A 16,098-nucleotide genomic window follows, 5' to 3' on the forward strand; every position below is an offset into this window, starting at 1 on the left:
AAATATAAGTAGACATTTATTTATATGTTATATAATAAATTTAATTTAAATTAAAAAAACCACCTAGGCACTAGACCCTTATCCACTGCCCGACTAACGTCTAGCACCTTTTAGAACTTTGTTAATGCTACATGTGTTTTTGTAACATCCCACATCGTCCAGGGGAGTGATCCTTATATGTATATTTTCATCCCTACCTAGCACGAGGTCTTTTGGGAGCTCACTGGCTTCGGGTTCCGTAGGAACTCCGAAGTTAAGCGAGAAGAGGGCTAGAGCAATCCCATGATGGGTGACCCACTGGGAAGTTGCTCGTGAGTTCCCAAAAACAAAACCGTGAGGGAATGGTAAGCCCAAAGTGGACAATATCGTGCTACGGTGGTGGAGCGGGCCCGGGAAGTGATCCGCCCCGGGCCCGAATGTGACAATTTGGTATCAGAGCCTAACCTTGGTCGCATGTGTGCCGACGAGGACGTCGGGTCCCTAAGGGGGGAGGATTGTAACATCCCACATCGCCCAGGGGAATGATCCTTATATGTATATTTCCATCCCTACCTAGCACGAGGCCTTTTGGGAGCTCATTGGCTTTGGGTTCCGTAGGAACTCCGAAGTTAAGCGAGAAGAGGGCTAGAGCAATCCCATGATGGGTGACCCACTAGGAAGTTGCTCGTGAGTTCCCAAAAACAAAACCGTGAGGGAATGGTAAGCTCAAAGCGGACAATATCGTGCTACGGTAGTGGAGTGGGCCCGGGAAGTGATCCGTCCCGGGCCAGGAAGTGATCCGTCCCGGGCCGGGATGTGACAGTTTTAGTCATTAGATTTAATTTCCACAACTATTAAATCTTTTATTTTCAACCTTAACCATTCATTTTTCGCACCACTCAATGTTTAATGCAAATCTTTGGGGCATCTGGCCATGTGAATTAGGCTTCTAAAAATACCCATCAAATTAAAGGTGGGAAAAACAAATCCATACACCATTGAAAGCTCTGGCCATAAATAGGCCAATGATTGGTTCATTGTCTCATAAAAAGCCACCTACTATTTGCACCAACAGGATCCTTTCCGGATCCTTTTGGAGAGGATCCTGAAAATTTGTGAATTGTGTTCGTTCATCGTAATCAAGCGATCAATTTTTATCATGTATAGTTTGTGTTTAATTTTAAATAAAAATATTGAAAATAATTTCTGACCGCACGATGTATGATGAACGGACACGATTCACGAATCCTCCGGATTCTCAAAAGAGGATCCAGATTCCTAATTGCATAGCATGATACAGTGCCAATCAATATTTATTCTCTTACACAAGAATATCGAATATATTTCTTGATCTGACACTAAGATGCATTTTGTCATCATGCCAATTTCATTATAGTTTAACCTAAATATTTTAAGCAGATCCGAATTCGATCAGTTGATCAGAATAGTTTGTTCATTCCTCTTAATTAAACTCATATATCATAAAAATAAAATAATTTAGAATATTAAATCGTCGAAAGAAACCCTAAAGCCCAAACCGACCAGATTGACCCGCTTGGTTTGCCACAAATTCAGTATAATTGCCTAATTTCGTTCGGTTTTGTAACTGAATTGATCTAGTTGGACGTCGAACCGGTTTTCAAAATCGATAGCTGTCGGTGCAACATAACCGGCCGAAGTCATAAAAAAATATGCCAAAACTCAAAAGAGCCAGGAGTATTCGGACCCCAAACGTTTGGCACCAAAGCACTATAGCACCTTCAATGCTATGTCATATGCATGATGAAATTGTGCCCAGAAAGTAAACCCTACATGCATGTTAGAAAGACCAGTAGCCAGCTGACCTTCCGCTAAAAACCAAAACTGAAAAACCCTACTTCCCATGATCTCTAGCAGACAACAAGAACATCTTTAATAATTCCACACTCACGGATCTCTCTCTCTCTCTCTCTCTCTCTCTCTCTCTCTCTATACGTAGGAGAGACAAGGACAAGGAGAGGCACTTATATATATTCTCACTGCTCGTTTCCGTCTTTCAAAAGCGAAAATACTAAAACTGCATTATTTGATATCAGTGTTTAAAATCAAGCCTTTGAGGCGCGCCTAGCTAGCCGGCCTTCGGGGAGGGGTAGTGAAAAGACGCCTCTGCCTAGCGAGAGTAGGCTTAAACTTGCCCTACTCTCGCTAGACGCATGAGGCATTAGTTGGGGCCTCTTTTTTTTTTTTTTTTCAAGGTTAGGTTTCTCTCCGACGGTGAAGAAATTTTTTATTTGATTGTTGATTATTCTACCATAATGTTTGATTTCGACTCTATTATTAATTATAATATAAATATATATGGGAACTTTAACGAAAAACTTCATGTACTGTTCATTTTAACGAAAAACCACATTTTTATACTAAAAAGTTAATCCTTGTACTATTCACTTTACCCTTTATTTTGTCCTTATCGTTAAAACTTAAAGTCTTCAAACAATTTTCATTAGTTTTCCTTATATATATTAATAATTTTAGGTTCCGTGAGATTTTGCCTCACATCTTAAGCCTTTCTCCTAAGCAGGGTATTCTTAAAATGGCTTCATCTTTGCCTTTTAAAACGTTGTTTGATATTGAACAATCAAAAATGCTGTTACGTTTTTTTTTTTTTTTTTTGAAGGTTAGGTTTCTCTCCGACGGTGAAGAAATTTTTTATTTGATTGTTGATTATTCTACCATAATGTTTGATTTCGACACTATTATTGATTATATTATAAATATTTATAATATATATTAATAATTTTAGGTTCCGTAAGATTTTGCCTCATACCTTAAGCCTTTCTCCTAGGCAGGGTATTCATGAAATGCCTTGGCTTCATCTTTGCTTTTCAAAACGTTGTTTGATATTGCACGATCGAAAATGCTGTTATGTTTCAGTGTATCTAAATGGAAAAGAATGATATGAATGATGAGAATTATACGTGGGGACATCAGAAAAGAGCTGTCAATTTGCTGAAAACATAGGTGCGTAACTATAAGTGCTTACAGTGTCCATGGCCATGCAATCGGCATCTTTCTTGATGCATCAAATCCGGCTAGACCCACCCCATTAATTCATAAATTAATATGTAATTATCTGTGCCTCCCTGCCCCCATTTAATAATTCTTCCATCTTTCAGAGAATGCGGATTCCATTTTTGTCAACATTTGTTGTCCAGCACCCTTGGCTTTTCTGATATATTGTCACCATTTTATCTGTATTGCAGGATGATACCGGTCTTAGTCAATGGAGCGTCTTGTGGAGGAGGGGACTCTATTCGGGGATATTTTGTGACGGTATCTTAAGCAATCAACTAAGTATTATTATGAATTAACTTTTTCACGTATCGACAAAGGCATCTAAGCTGTACTTAAGTTCTTCTCGTTTTCAGGTATTGCCCCATTTGTCAATTGCTGACGAGGTGACACTTACATATATATAAAAGGAATTTCACTTTAAGAGACTTATACTTCTTTTGAAACTGCTTTTAAAATGGCTGAAATTGATTTTTGTAAAAATATTTTTAAAATCAATATTTAGTAAAAATGTAAGTGAATCTTGTGTAAGCACTTAAAGTGGATCTTGGAAGAGCATTTGAAGTGCTTCTTACAAGAAACACATAATTGATACTTCTTACAAGAAGCACTTTAAGTGCTTTTAGAACCTAGAAATATTTTTCTTCAAAATAATGTTTGGTCGTTTTAAAAGTACTTACAAACAAGCCCTTAGTCAGACCAAGATCCTTATAGTTGTATGTACCATTTCAAATATTTGACGTGTTACTTTGTCAGATCCATTAACCTGACACCAAATATTAAAACAAGAGAATTGGCATAACTTAAGTTAATAATTTGACAGCATAATAATATGTTTTAACAAGAGGGTGATGTTCTTTTCGTATGCGTATACTTCTAGAATAATGGGCCCCTTTTCAGATTTTAGGATGATGAGAAGAGAGCCCACAGGCGATACACACACCTCATTCTCAAAACATTGGGCTCCACTTGGAGCAGTCCAGCTCCTATTACGCGAGAAATTTTTCAATATGTTGGGAATATGGTTTAATACAATAAGTGTTATAAAATAAATTGTTGAATATTTTTTTTTTTAAGTTTTTAACCATTTGTATTATTACAGTTGGTATGTCGAGCTGTGTTTCCAGTATATTAAAAAATCTCTTTCATTAAGCTAGCACAGGAGAGTAGGAAACGCGGAATTTCAGGTGACGTGGCTTTCGCAATAAGAATCCTACTTGCATTGCATGCATGGTCTGTGGTTGTACGGTTCTCCATTTTCATATTAATTTTTTCTTCCCTCTTTCAAATAATAATTATTTACATTTATTTTTCCATGTTTATTATTGGACGTCGTTACTTGAAAAATAATTAACATTATCTTAATCAAAATCCCAAAAACGACATTGCTCTGGAGTCCAATAAACAATTAGGCAGGCTATATACAAATGGTAAAAATTGCATCACCATTTCTTTCTTTTCCTGGAGCAGTTGGGAATAGGATTGTATGGAATTGGAATTAAATATAATCACGTGGTACAATATGTCACATATTAATACATGAAAGAATGATAGAGTTAATGTATCTCATTTTAAAGTATGCATTAAATCTTTTATAGTGGTGGTTATTTTGGTTTTTACAAAGCTTAGAGCCAATTTAATTTTGCTTTTTAGGTTTCTATTTGAATAAAAACATCTTTTCAACAAAAAAAAAAAAATAAGGGATCTTGCTTAGCACTCTAATTTCTTCAAAGTAACAACATCGGAGACACAACTTGGCCAACTAAGGCCAAAAGCATATCGACGGTAGAAGGGATGAGCCAACAGGTGGACACAAAAGGCGGACCAGTTGACCCAACCTAAGGTCCAACTACGAGCTTTTTAACTGCAGCAACTTAAATATCAGTTATTGAAGCCGGAATTATCGCAGTTGCTGGCTAGTACTTGCTCTTCAATGGATCCTCGTTAAGGGATTTAGATTGTACTCATTCCAATTACCAGACTTATAAAGCCCGATATTGTTATTTTTGTTTCAATGCCTCCTCGTGTCAAGATTAGGTAATTTGTGTGCTTGCTATGTTCCTTAGATGTGTTAGCTGTTTCTCAGGCTTCCTCTCCGAAAACGAACCCCTAATTCCCCATCCCCCGTCACCACCATGGTAGGCCACTATCCTACCACGAAAGTTGATAGGGCAAATTTTGAATGAGGCATTGCTAGCACAATGGATGTGCGATCCGTCGAGTTATCATGAATCATTAGAACAACGGGTAGAGCCAGTGTTGACCTTTTATCTAATAAATGCATCTCTTTCAAAAGTTGGGGTTTATGTATACATTAACTCTAGAATTACTACGGTTATCCGGATAGCAAATACCATTAAACAAACTATAACTAATTTAATGAGTCATTCACAGTTTCACTATTTGATTTTTTTCATGCTTACACATGCATAACTTAATCCACACATTTTATAATGCGTGACTTAGTTATAACTCGTTATTGTATTTTAGTTCGACATAATTCTATGGCTCGAATCTTTAGTACAACGACTTGAGCAGTAGTCTACACTATATGTTTATTTACTTGGTCTGATGGAAGTCATGAATTAGTTAAGGGAAAAAGTAATGTGATTCGAACTATAGTCCTCATAGTTGATTTGATTCTTAATTTTTCAAGTATTTGATTATGGATTTCAAGTTAGATCCCGTCAATTCCATATGCGAAGAGAAGTTAGAAATTGGAATGATTTCAATACCCGTATTTTAACGTACGCAGGAAACTGAAAATCAAAATCATTTTGATTTCTAACATCAGTAAGTATAAACGTGTTATAAATTAAACTAAGGGCTCTTTTACTTAACAAATATGGAAAGAGGAAACAATCAGAAAGTTTAAACATAAGAGAAGTAAGAAAAGGGAATCATATCAACTAGTCCCCTAATTAATTTAATTTTTAATTAGGAAAGTATTATTGACACTCCAAAAATCTCATTTTACACTTCTCACAAGCGTATTTTTCTTTCCTAATATAGAAAGTTTAGAGTGTAGAATGAGATTTTTGGAGTGCTAATAACAATTCTCTTCATTTATTAGGTATTTGATTACGAATTTCAAAAGAAAATTTACACTTTTTCGATTTCCTACGTATAGGTAAACGCAAAAAAAAGTTAAAATTGTCAAGTAATTTCGTTACTTATATTTCAGTAAACGCAAGAAACTTAAAAAAATCAAAATAATTCTAATTTTTATTTTTTGTAAATAAACATGTTCTTAAGTGCTGATAAATGATTCAAACTTAAGTGCAAAGACGAAAGCGTATTGGTGTGACTAACTTAGGCTAAAATCACCATGGCTATGGTTGACTGCCAAGTGTCACCAACCCATTTCTCAGAAGACTCCTTCAAAGTTCAAACATTTTCATCTCACACCAAAACAACCCTCACAGAGCCACAGTAGAAAACAACTCTGCACCTTCCCTTCTCTCCAATTCCTCCCTTTAAAAATCCCCATGCTCTCACAAACTCCCACCAACAAAAACTCCACCACAATGCTCAAAATCCTCAACAAGAAGCTCCTCCGCCTCTGCTCCCACCTCCGCTGGCCGGCCCGCCGCCGTTCCCGCCCTAAAGTCGTCATAAAAAAGTTCGGAAAAACAAGCTCCAGAAAATCCCAACCCGAAAATGAAACCAATGCCACTCATGCGTTGGCGGCAGTACACCCCAATACCGACTCAAAACCAGAGCGGCCGATTCGGGTGGCGACTTTCAACGCCGCTCTCTTCTCAATGGCGCCGGCGGTTCCGAAAGCCGAGAAATTCGGGAACTTGGACGGCGAAAATGGAGGTAGTAGCTTGAAGCTTCATAAGCACGTTAGTCGAACAAAGTCTTCGGGAAGCGAACGTCCGAAGAGCATTCTGAAACAGAGTCCCCTGCATCCGAATCCAATGAACAATTCGGATAATCTCACGAAACAGCAGAAGTTTTCGAAATCTAAGTTAAGGGTTTCGATCAATCTGCCGGATAACGAGATTTCGCTGCTAAAAAACCGGCAGTTGAGCTTTTCGGAAGGCAGAGCAAAGGAAGATGCTTTTTCTCTGGTCACCGGAAAATCGACTCTTAGATCGTCGAGTTTGGGATTTTCTGGAGTTTTAAGAAGTGGGGCTGCGGCGGATGGAGATTTGTACACAAGTCATCGGACGGTTCTTGAAGTTTTGAGAGAGATGGATGCTGATGTTTTGGCGCTGCAGGATGTGAAGGCGGAGGAGGAGAAGGATATGAAGCCGCTGTCTGACTTGGCGGCGGCCTTGGGAATGAATTATGTTTTTGCCGAGAGCTGGGCGCCGGAGTACGGCAACGCTATTTTGTCGAAATGGCCAATTAAGCGGTCCAAGATCGTCAAAATCTTCGACGACACCGATTTCAGGTTAGAAATTCTCTGCGCATAACGTCCATTTGTCAAAATATGAATCTTTATTCCATAGCCGAACTATTAACTTGACCAAGTAAAATTCTCCATATATTAACAGTTTATTAAATTACGAACGTCCGTTTTGTAGTCGGATTATTAATTTCTCATTAAAATCCTGTGTCTTTTGATAGGGATGATAATTATACTGCTTTTATGTTGACTAATTAAAGTGGTCTAATTCCAAAGCAAATATCTTTCATTTGAATGCAAAGTTTATGGTCCCAAACTTTACAAAAACAAATTTAAAGACATTTTCACTTGTTTTTATCTCTTCCTTTCTTTCATAAGGTCATCAATTATTATAAAATTCCAAACTTTACTACAAATTACAGTCTAAAATTATTTGGGTAACTTTTCAAAGGCCAGGGCATATTTGCCCATATCAGAATTGGAGAAATTTTTTTTAAGGAAAACTAATGAAAATGGCTTGAAAACTTTGAGTTTTAACGAAAATAAAAAAAATGTGTTGTAAGTGAATAGTACTAGGATTGACTTTTTAGAGTAAAAATGTGATTTTTCGTTAAAATGAATAGTACCGAGAGCTTTTCATTAAAGTTTCATTTTTTTTATTGCCGAGAACATAATACGGTACACAAATATCATAATACAATGTATTATATACTTGAAAATAAAAATTGAACTACTTTTATTATGACAATATACTGAACCGTACTTTTGGCAGACTGAAATGTTTCACTCAGAATTGATACCAGTTTTTTAAATAAATTCGATGGTCTATCTGTTTATGTGCTTGAATTGCCTGTCTGGGTTGTCTTTACGTATTTTATGTATTAGGTAGAAACTTTTGGTGTTTTACTGGGTCTGTAATTATCTCACTAACAGCTGTGTTCTGCAGAGTTGTCAACCAAATTTGTAAATTTTTAATATTATCTTCTGATTTTTCTCATGACTTCCACATTCATTCATTCAATTTTAACTGACCGAACTCACGTTTGTACCTAAAATTTCGAGTTCACAGATGTAACTGTTGGCTGAGAAGTTAGTTGAGATTGTACTTGATGGATTGGAACTTGGAACCAGAGAGAGAATTGCTTGCATTATTATCTGATGAGGTTTCTTTTGGGAAAGGTTTGAAATGATGGGAAAATCATTTCAGAAGGCCTTAATCCTACTTAGCTAATCTTAAGCCCCCTTTTAATGAAAGCGAAATATCTCTGTTAACAAGTATTATAAAAGTAAATGTTAGGTAAGGACTAAGGAGTGCATTGGCGTCCCTGCAAGTCTGCGATATAGGTGGATTATATTAATTAAATAATTTGCATGATTGAAAGGGCAGCATTCCCCTTAACTATTTGTGATTTATTTTTTCGGAGTAAGATTTTCTTCTTTCCCACCAGTCGCTCCTCTCCTTCTCCTTTTTCTTTTTTTTAATTATTTTTTTAATTAAAAAATCAATGTCAGATGTTTACGTAGATTAATCGTGACCGTTCAAATAAAATAGGACTAGAAGAGAAGAAAATTATACTCATTTTTTTCTGTTAGCAAAGAACATCATGATTAGTGCCAAGTTAAATCATTTAAGTGAAAAGTGAAAATCAGGCATAAAGATGAAAGTAGGTTACTCTAGGATGGTCGCTCTCTTGCATCTATATATGTTCGAGTCTTCACTTAAATGATCATAATTTAGAATATGCTTTGTAATTAAAAAATATGTTGATTTAGGTTAGGTCAGTTAGTTAAGACAATGTGTCAAACTCCTTACATTTGAGTTGGAGTCTCATTTCTATAAAGTGAAGTAGTTTAGAATATTATCGTGTAAGGCAAAAAGATTAATTGAATTTTGGGTGCTTGATGAAAACGACACACAGGAATGTCCTGAAGGCCACCATTGATGTTCCTGAAGCTGGAGAAGTAAACTTCCATTGCACCCACCTCGATCATCTTGATGAGAGCTGGAGGATGAGGCAGATCAATGCTATAATCCAATCAAGCAATGAGCCCCATATCTTGGCTGGAGGCCTCAATTCTTTGGATGAGTCAGACTATTCTCAAGAAAGATGGACAGATATTGTAAAGGTGAGAAATGATTACACTTCCAAATTATCAGAAATTCTCTGTGCAGGACATCCGGCTTTTATCAAAAAGATCGATTTTGTATGGATAACATGTCTATCCGTTTTGTTATTGACATCTAATCTATCAATATTTTCAGCAATTCGTCCTTTTAAAAAAAGGAAAAAAAAAGTCATGTTGAGAGAAGAACTGTACAAATTATATACTTAACAACCCTTTAATTTGTTTTGGCTGCAGTATTATGAGGATATGGGGAAACCAAGGCCTAAGGTTGAAGTAATGAGATACTTGAAGAGCAAGCAATACACAGATGCTAAGGACTTTGAAGGAGAATATGAGTCAGTAGTGATGATTGCCAAAGGCCAAAGTAAACCAACCCGAAACCCTAACATTAACTTATTAACTGGTTTGCACTTCAGCACTACTGTTTTTCTAAATGCCTAAATTTGTACTTTGACGCAGGCGTGCAGGGAACATGCAAGTACGGAACGAGAGTCGATTATATATTGGCATCTGCAAATTCACGTTACAAATTTGTTCCTGGATCATACTCAGTGTTTTCTTCCAAAGGAACATCAGATCATCATATAGTAAGAGTTGATGTGGTAAAAGTGGATAACTGTGTTGAAGAAAATAACACCAGAAGAAGGCAGGTGAAGCAGAAAGTTACCAAGATAACAAACACTACTTCTCCATCAAAAGGGATATGGAAAATCCCACATATATGAAGAAAAAAACACAGATAATAATTGACTTTTACTTTTGACAGTGTAGGTTTAGGGTTTGGTTTGTTGAAGGAAGGGCAGGTTTTGGCTTTGGATCTGCTTTTACCTCCTACAGTTAGTAGAATATTCAGTGTCTGCATGGATTGTTGGGGATAGAACGTGCCAAGGGAAAAGTTGAAATTTGATGTGGTTGGTTTGCAATTTCTTACTTCTTCAAATCGTACAGCAGAGTTATAAAGTACTATATTTTGAGAGTGATTTCTTTGGGGTGGTGCTATATATCCAAGGATAAATTTTTAGTTGTGACAGGAACACAAGTGGTACATCATATGTTTTAATATGAATGATGGGTTTATTTTTTAAACTATTAACTTTTTAGCATACATATCTCACCTTTTGTATAGTGACATGTGGTGTACCATGCACCCCGTATACCAGTCACGTTGAAAAATCTCTCCCATACAAGAAAGACTTGCGTCCTCAAGGATTGAGAAACCCTTTTTGTAATACCTTGTGGTCCACTCACAATATTTTATGCTTATAATCGAAACTTTTTATATTATAAATCACTACGTAAAGATTACCTCTACTAAAATCAATTAAAATTAAAATCTTTTAGTCATCGAACTTCATAAAAATCAATTGACATGTTCAATAAAAGCTTTACAAACTATCTATTCATTTTGCTACAATTTATTAACTAAACAATCTTATTTTTAATTGATTTTTTTTGTAGAGATTATCTTTGCATATATAGTAATTTATAATATGAACAGTTTCAATCTAAACATAGAGTTCTGTAAATGTTGTTTAGAGTTCTATAAATAGGCCACAAAGTATTTTGAAGATGAACTCCGCCTTAACCTTAAGGAGTCAAACTCTTTTCATCCATACACTATTTTTACTTTCCACACACACCTCTAAATTTTTGACTGACGGATCAAATGAATTGAAGTAGATCAAATGATATAAATTAATAGGGTTGTGTGAGAGATAAAAAGAGGTGTGTGTATATAACACCACCCTTTCTTTCCTTGTTATTTGCTTTTCATTTTGTTACACCAAACATTAAATAGCATAAGTGAGTTAGCTAGTAAATAGTTAATTAGTAGTGAAAGGGAAGTATGTAAGGATCAAATCTGCATCATAGTGCATGAAGATAATTACCTTCAATCGCTGCAGTAAAGTATCTTCTGCTCCTATAGATGAGACTGATGAGTATGCATTTCGTTAATTTGACCATTAATCTGGTCAACCTTCCACATTAAGTGCGGTCTTATCTTATATTTTGGTCAACAAGTGCACTCTTATTCATGAGTGAATCATCTACCCATGTTAGTTTCACTCTTTAATCAACTAAATCCTTTCACTCTTTAATCAACTAAATCCTTCTCATTTCTTAATACATAATTCAAGGGTGTGGCACAAGTAACAACTATTGCAAAGGGAATTTTGTCCTCAATATGTAAGACATATTTTCTTCATCAAACCATCGTATTTTGTGCAATCGATAAGAATAAATTATGCAAAACAAGATCCTATAAGTTATTATATGGCCTAGGAGTTTGAAAGTAAAACCTAAAGAGAAATGTTTATGGGGAACTCTCTTGAAGTGGGACTTTTAGACTGTCTGTCACCTTACAGTTTAACGGCATTTATCGTGTCAATATTATAAGACATTGTGCAAAAAATATGCAGTTGCAGAGAATTCATGGAGAGTCCCACTTTTGAGAAAATCCCCTTAGCATTTCTCAAAACGTAAAACAATATTCCAATTAAAAAAAAAACATAAACCCAGATGAAGTTTGACCATTTGTTAGAGAAAAATGAACAAATGAATCTTGTATAATTCCTAGTAAATTCTTTGGTTTCTTCCTGAAGAAGATGTTTACATGTTTCATGAATAATCGGGACATTAAGGAATATCCAGAAAGACATTTAGGGAATCGATATGATTCTATCTCTGTTCACTCTGTTTGAAGAAAAGAAAGATCCCAAAAAATTAATATTTCTTTTAGTTGTTGAATCTCTTTTTGATTGATCAATATGTGATATTCTAAATACTCATTACTAATAGAATCGAAATGATCTGTGGATTGATCAGAAACTGAAACAAATAGTGTCCAATTAGGCCAAGTCCAAGAGTCCAAGTTCCATATCAACTTGGGTGGCCACATAAAAGAAATCAAGTACATAAAAGAAATCAAGTGATTGGGTTATCACGTATATTAGCATGGCCCAATTGGAGTACATGCAACATGCAAAATATCGTCTGTATCTTTCTCCACACGTGTTAAATCAGGCGAGGTAGAACGTAGAGAAAAGATAAACATAGTCAGTTAGAAGTTTCTTTTCAACACTTAAAAGTATTATATTGAATATGACCTCGGATGTTCCAACGTGACCTTTTTAATTTATCGTGGGGCGTCGAAATTGTTTATGCAGAAAAAAATCACAAGAAAAATTTATGTAGAGCATCCGATATATTTCATATGATAACTCTTATAAAATATAAATACATTTTATTTTAGTCACATTCAACTTAATATTGATTCCTCATGTATTTTAAAGATTGATCTAATCAGACAGTCTATCCAAACTTTCGACCCAATTTATCTCAACGCACAAACATTCAAACAAATTGCAGAGCGAATAAGATGATATTGGTGTTCAAGGCCATGCAAAATTAAATAAAATAATAATAAAGAGGACAAACTGAATATTTATATTTTTTTTTTGGTCGGATGAAATCTCCAAAATACACCTTATTTAATTCAAAGATTAAGAAAAACCATGCTCAAATCACTTATTAATCCGACCTAATCCAATCTAAATTATAATTAACTAAAGTAATCATGCACCATCAACTGGTTCTGATCTTTCTCAAAGCTGTAAATCACAGAAGTTGCTTCTTCTTTTTCTTCAGATGGCTGCTTCACAATCGCCCGGCGTTGGTCCTCCTCCATGAAAATCAAGAGCCGTCCGTCGCTCCTGATTTTGGTCATGGTGAATCTCGGCCGTCCGTTCCCGTTCAGCGTTGACAACAACGGCGGGAAGTCCCTCCTCATTCCGTCGCGAGCTGCTGCCATTGTCACAGCTAGGAGTAGTCGCACACTACTTTTATTATGGGACTAATTTCTCTCTGGTTTCTCATATCACGAAAAGATAAATAGTTCTTCAACCCTTTTGCGCAAATATTTATAATGATTTTGATTCGTCTCACTTTGTTCTAACATAAATTACAAATTTATTGTATCGGTTTGGCTTTTCCTTACTACTTAATTTACTCTCCTAATTAGATTTGGAAGGGTGTTAATGAATTACTTGGCACCACTTTAATTACTAAAATAAATTAATTGTAAATGTATGTGCCAAAACATAAGTGAAGTATGTATGTAGGCTCGATAATTTTTTGCACAGTTATTATGACCCAATTAAACAAAATGCAATTACAAAGGGCTAGCTCTATCAAAACTTAAACAAGAACTTTCATGTCAAGTTACAGAATGTACATTTTTTTTTAAATCTTCTCGCAACGTGTAAAGTTATGTAATTAGAGAGGTAGAGATAAAAAAAATCTGCATACTATTATAAGTTTATCTTCATCACGTAAAAGCTTTGTATTGAATGCGAGTTTATGTGTCCAAAGATAATTCGTTGATGTATTGTTGATGTACAAAGCAGTTTACGATCTATAGCCAAACCTCAATTGAAATATCTGTATAGGCGTGCCCCAAAATTTTCAAAGGCATCTATTGGCTGTACCCAAAGTAATTCGTGGGGAAATTCTCTATATCGTTGTACTTAAAAAATGTTACTAAATATCATGTATTTTGGTCGTACTCAATTTTACGTACGTTTGTTTAAATTAAAGTGAGAATTGCCTAAGAGCATCTTCAAAGGAAATGTCAAAATGCCCAAATCAGCAATAACAGTAATAAAAGACAACATTAATGTTTTCCAATCAAGAAGCCAAATCTGATGTGGCATAACATAAAATGACATCTCTCCCCCTTACTGCTAAATTTGGCAACACTTTCAGATTTTTTTAAAATTAATTATTAAATGTTTTTTATTAATTTTTATTGGTTTAAAGCATTATCCTTTCTTTTCATTCACAATGCAAAGAAAATATTTATGAATTTTTATTTTATGTTTAAAATTTGGCATATCGGTTGGAGAACAAAACTTTAAAAGTTGTCAAAGTGCCACTTAAGCCTTCAAATTTAAATATTAGTTTAAAATTTGACATCTCCTTTGAAGATGGTCTAATCAAGTAACCCCACCAAAGTTTCTGTTTTCTCAAGGAACAAAAATTACCAATTATACAAATTCAAAAAGGCAGGCCGAATATAATTATGTGAAAACATCCATATACAACTTATGAAAATCGAACAATTAATTCGACCATCTAATGTAAATTATATGTAATTAATCAAGTAAAGTAATCGTGCACGGTCAATTGGATGTGATCTCGTTCAAAACGGTAACACAGGTTGCCTCCTCGCCTTGTCGTTTTTTTACAAGCGCCGGCGTTGGTTCTCCGCCGCGAAATCAAGAGCCCTCCGTCGCTCCTGACTTTGGTCATAGTGAATCTCGGCCGTCCGTTTCCGTTCAGCGTGGACAACACTGGCGGGAAATCATTCATCCTCCTCCTCACTCCTCCTAGAGCTGCCATTATCACAACATTAATTGTGTACAAGATTAATATTAACTAGATTTTGTAAACTAAATAACATGAAAACTAATGATTGGATTATTACTTAATTGTTAATAAATGTACTTATTTTTTATTAGTAACAGATCATTTAGTTTTCAAATTTAGTGTACAAATTTAGTTTACCTATCATTACTCTTTTGCCCTTAAGGGATCAATGTTCTCCTCCACATTTTGCTCTCCAAATCGATGTTGTACTTGCCGTGTAATTCTGTTTAAAGTTCCGTTAGAGTGATGATGCGACACTTAGGTTGTCATAGCACCAAAGATTTTTAGAGGGAAAATGCTAGGGAGATCAAATTTGCAAATCAAATGACATGTCATCAATAGGAAATAAGCATGTTAATCAACATTTAAGTAATAATTTAATTATCAACATTCACATCATTTAGTTTACAAAATTTGGTTTAGAAATTAAGTCTCCACATTACCCTTTTTCAAAGTGATGTCAACTCATCATTAGTAAGAAATGTAAACTATTGCAATATATACGCATTTCCATGCAATGGCGTGCATGTTCGTCGCTCATCATTGGTATCATTTAATTTAGAGATTTTTTAATACGTTGAGAACATGACTCTAGACATCAAGTGACATAATACAAGTGGTTAGATACTTGAAAATAATAAAAAAAATCCAATAACACTTGGCGTATCAGACCATGTTTTCGGTACACAGAAAAATTTCTCCATTTAATTTATGTATTAGTCTTATGTATTAATTTTTCTTAAGCTAGGATTGTTAATTAATTGTTTGGTTTCATGAGTTATTCGTGCAACAGATCAACTTCAAAGATACGGGTAGAAAAAAGTTCCTTGGTCGGTAGTCTACCTTTCGAGAAACTTAAGGCAAAGGCTAATTAATTTAGGAGAAGACTTAGAACATCGTTTCTAAACGACTCAATCAAATTTGGCACTCACCAATCACCATCACGTTTTGATTCAACTGTTTGAAATTGCCAACGAATAACAATTTAATTAAAAAGATAATTAGAGATGAAGGAAGACCGATAAATTTGGAGATTGAGACTTGCACAAATGCAATGTCTTAAAAGACAAAATTTTTCCCCTACTTGTGCTAGTAGTTCGGTAGGCATCTGTCTCTCAAAATTCAACAATCATAATCCGAAGTCGAACAGCTGCAAT

The 16,098-nt window shown here is 35.2% G+C and overlaps 1 protein-coding gene across 1 annotated transcript; it reads left to right on the forward strand.

Moving 5' to 3' along the window:
* Positions 1 to 6,442: 6,442 nt before the first annotated feature.
* On the forward strand, positions 6,443 to 10,508 carry LOC137743748 (uncharacterized). The gene is made up of 4 exons (XM_068483692.2): positions 6,443 to 7,432; positions 9,307 to 9,514; positions 9,749 to 9,878; positions 9,974 to 10,508. The coding sequence occupies exons 1-4, from the start codon at positions 6,519 to 6,521 to the stop codon at positions 10,237 to 10,239; spliced, it is 1,518 nt and encodes a 505-aa protein (XP_068339793.2). The 5' UTR covers positions 6,443 to 6,518; the 3' UTR covers positions 10,240 to 10,508.
* The last annotated feature ends 5,590 nt before the right edge of the window (positions 10,509 to 16,098 follow it).

Source organism: Pyrus communis, chromosome 11 (genome assembly GCF_041283825.1).
Source record: "Pyrus communis isolate YQ-2024b chromosome 11, ASM4128382v1, whole genome shotgun sequence".
NCBI classification, from domain to species: Eukaryota; Viridiplantae; Streptophyta; class Magnoliopsida; order Rosales; family Rosaceae; genus Pyrus; species Pyrus communis.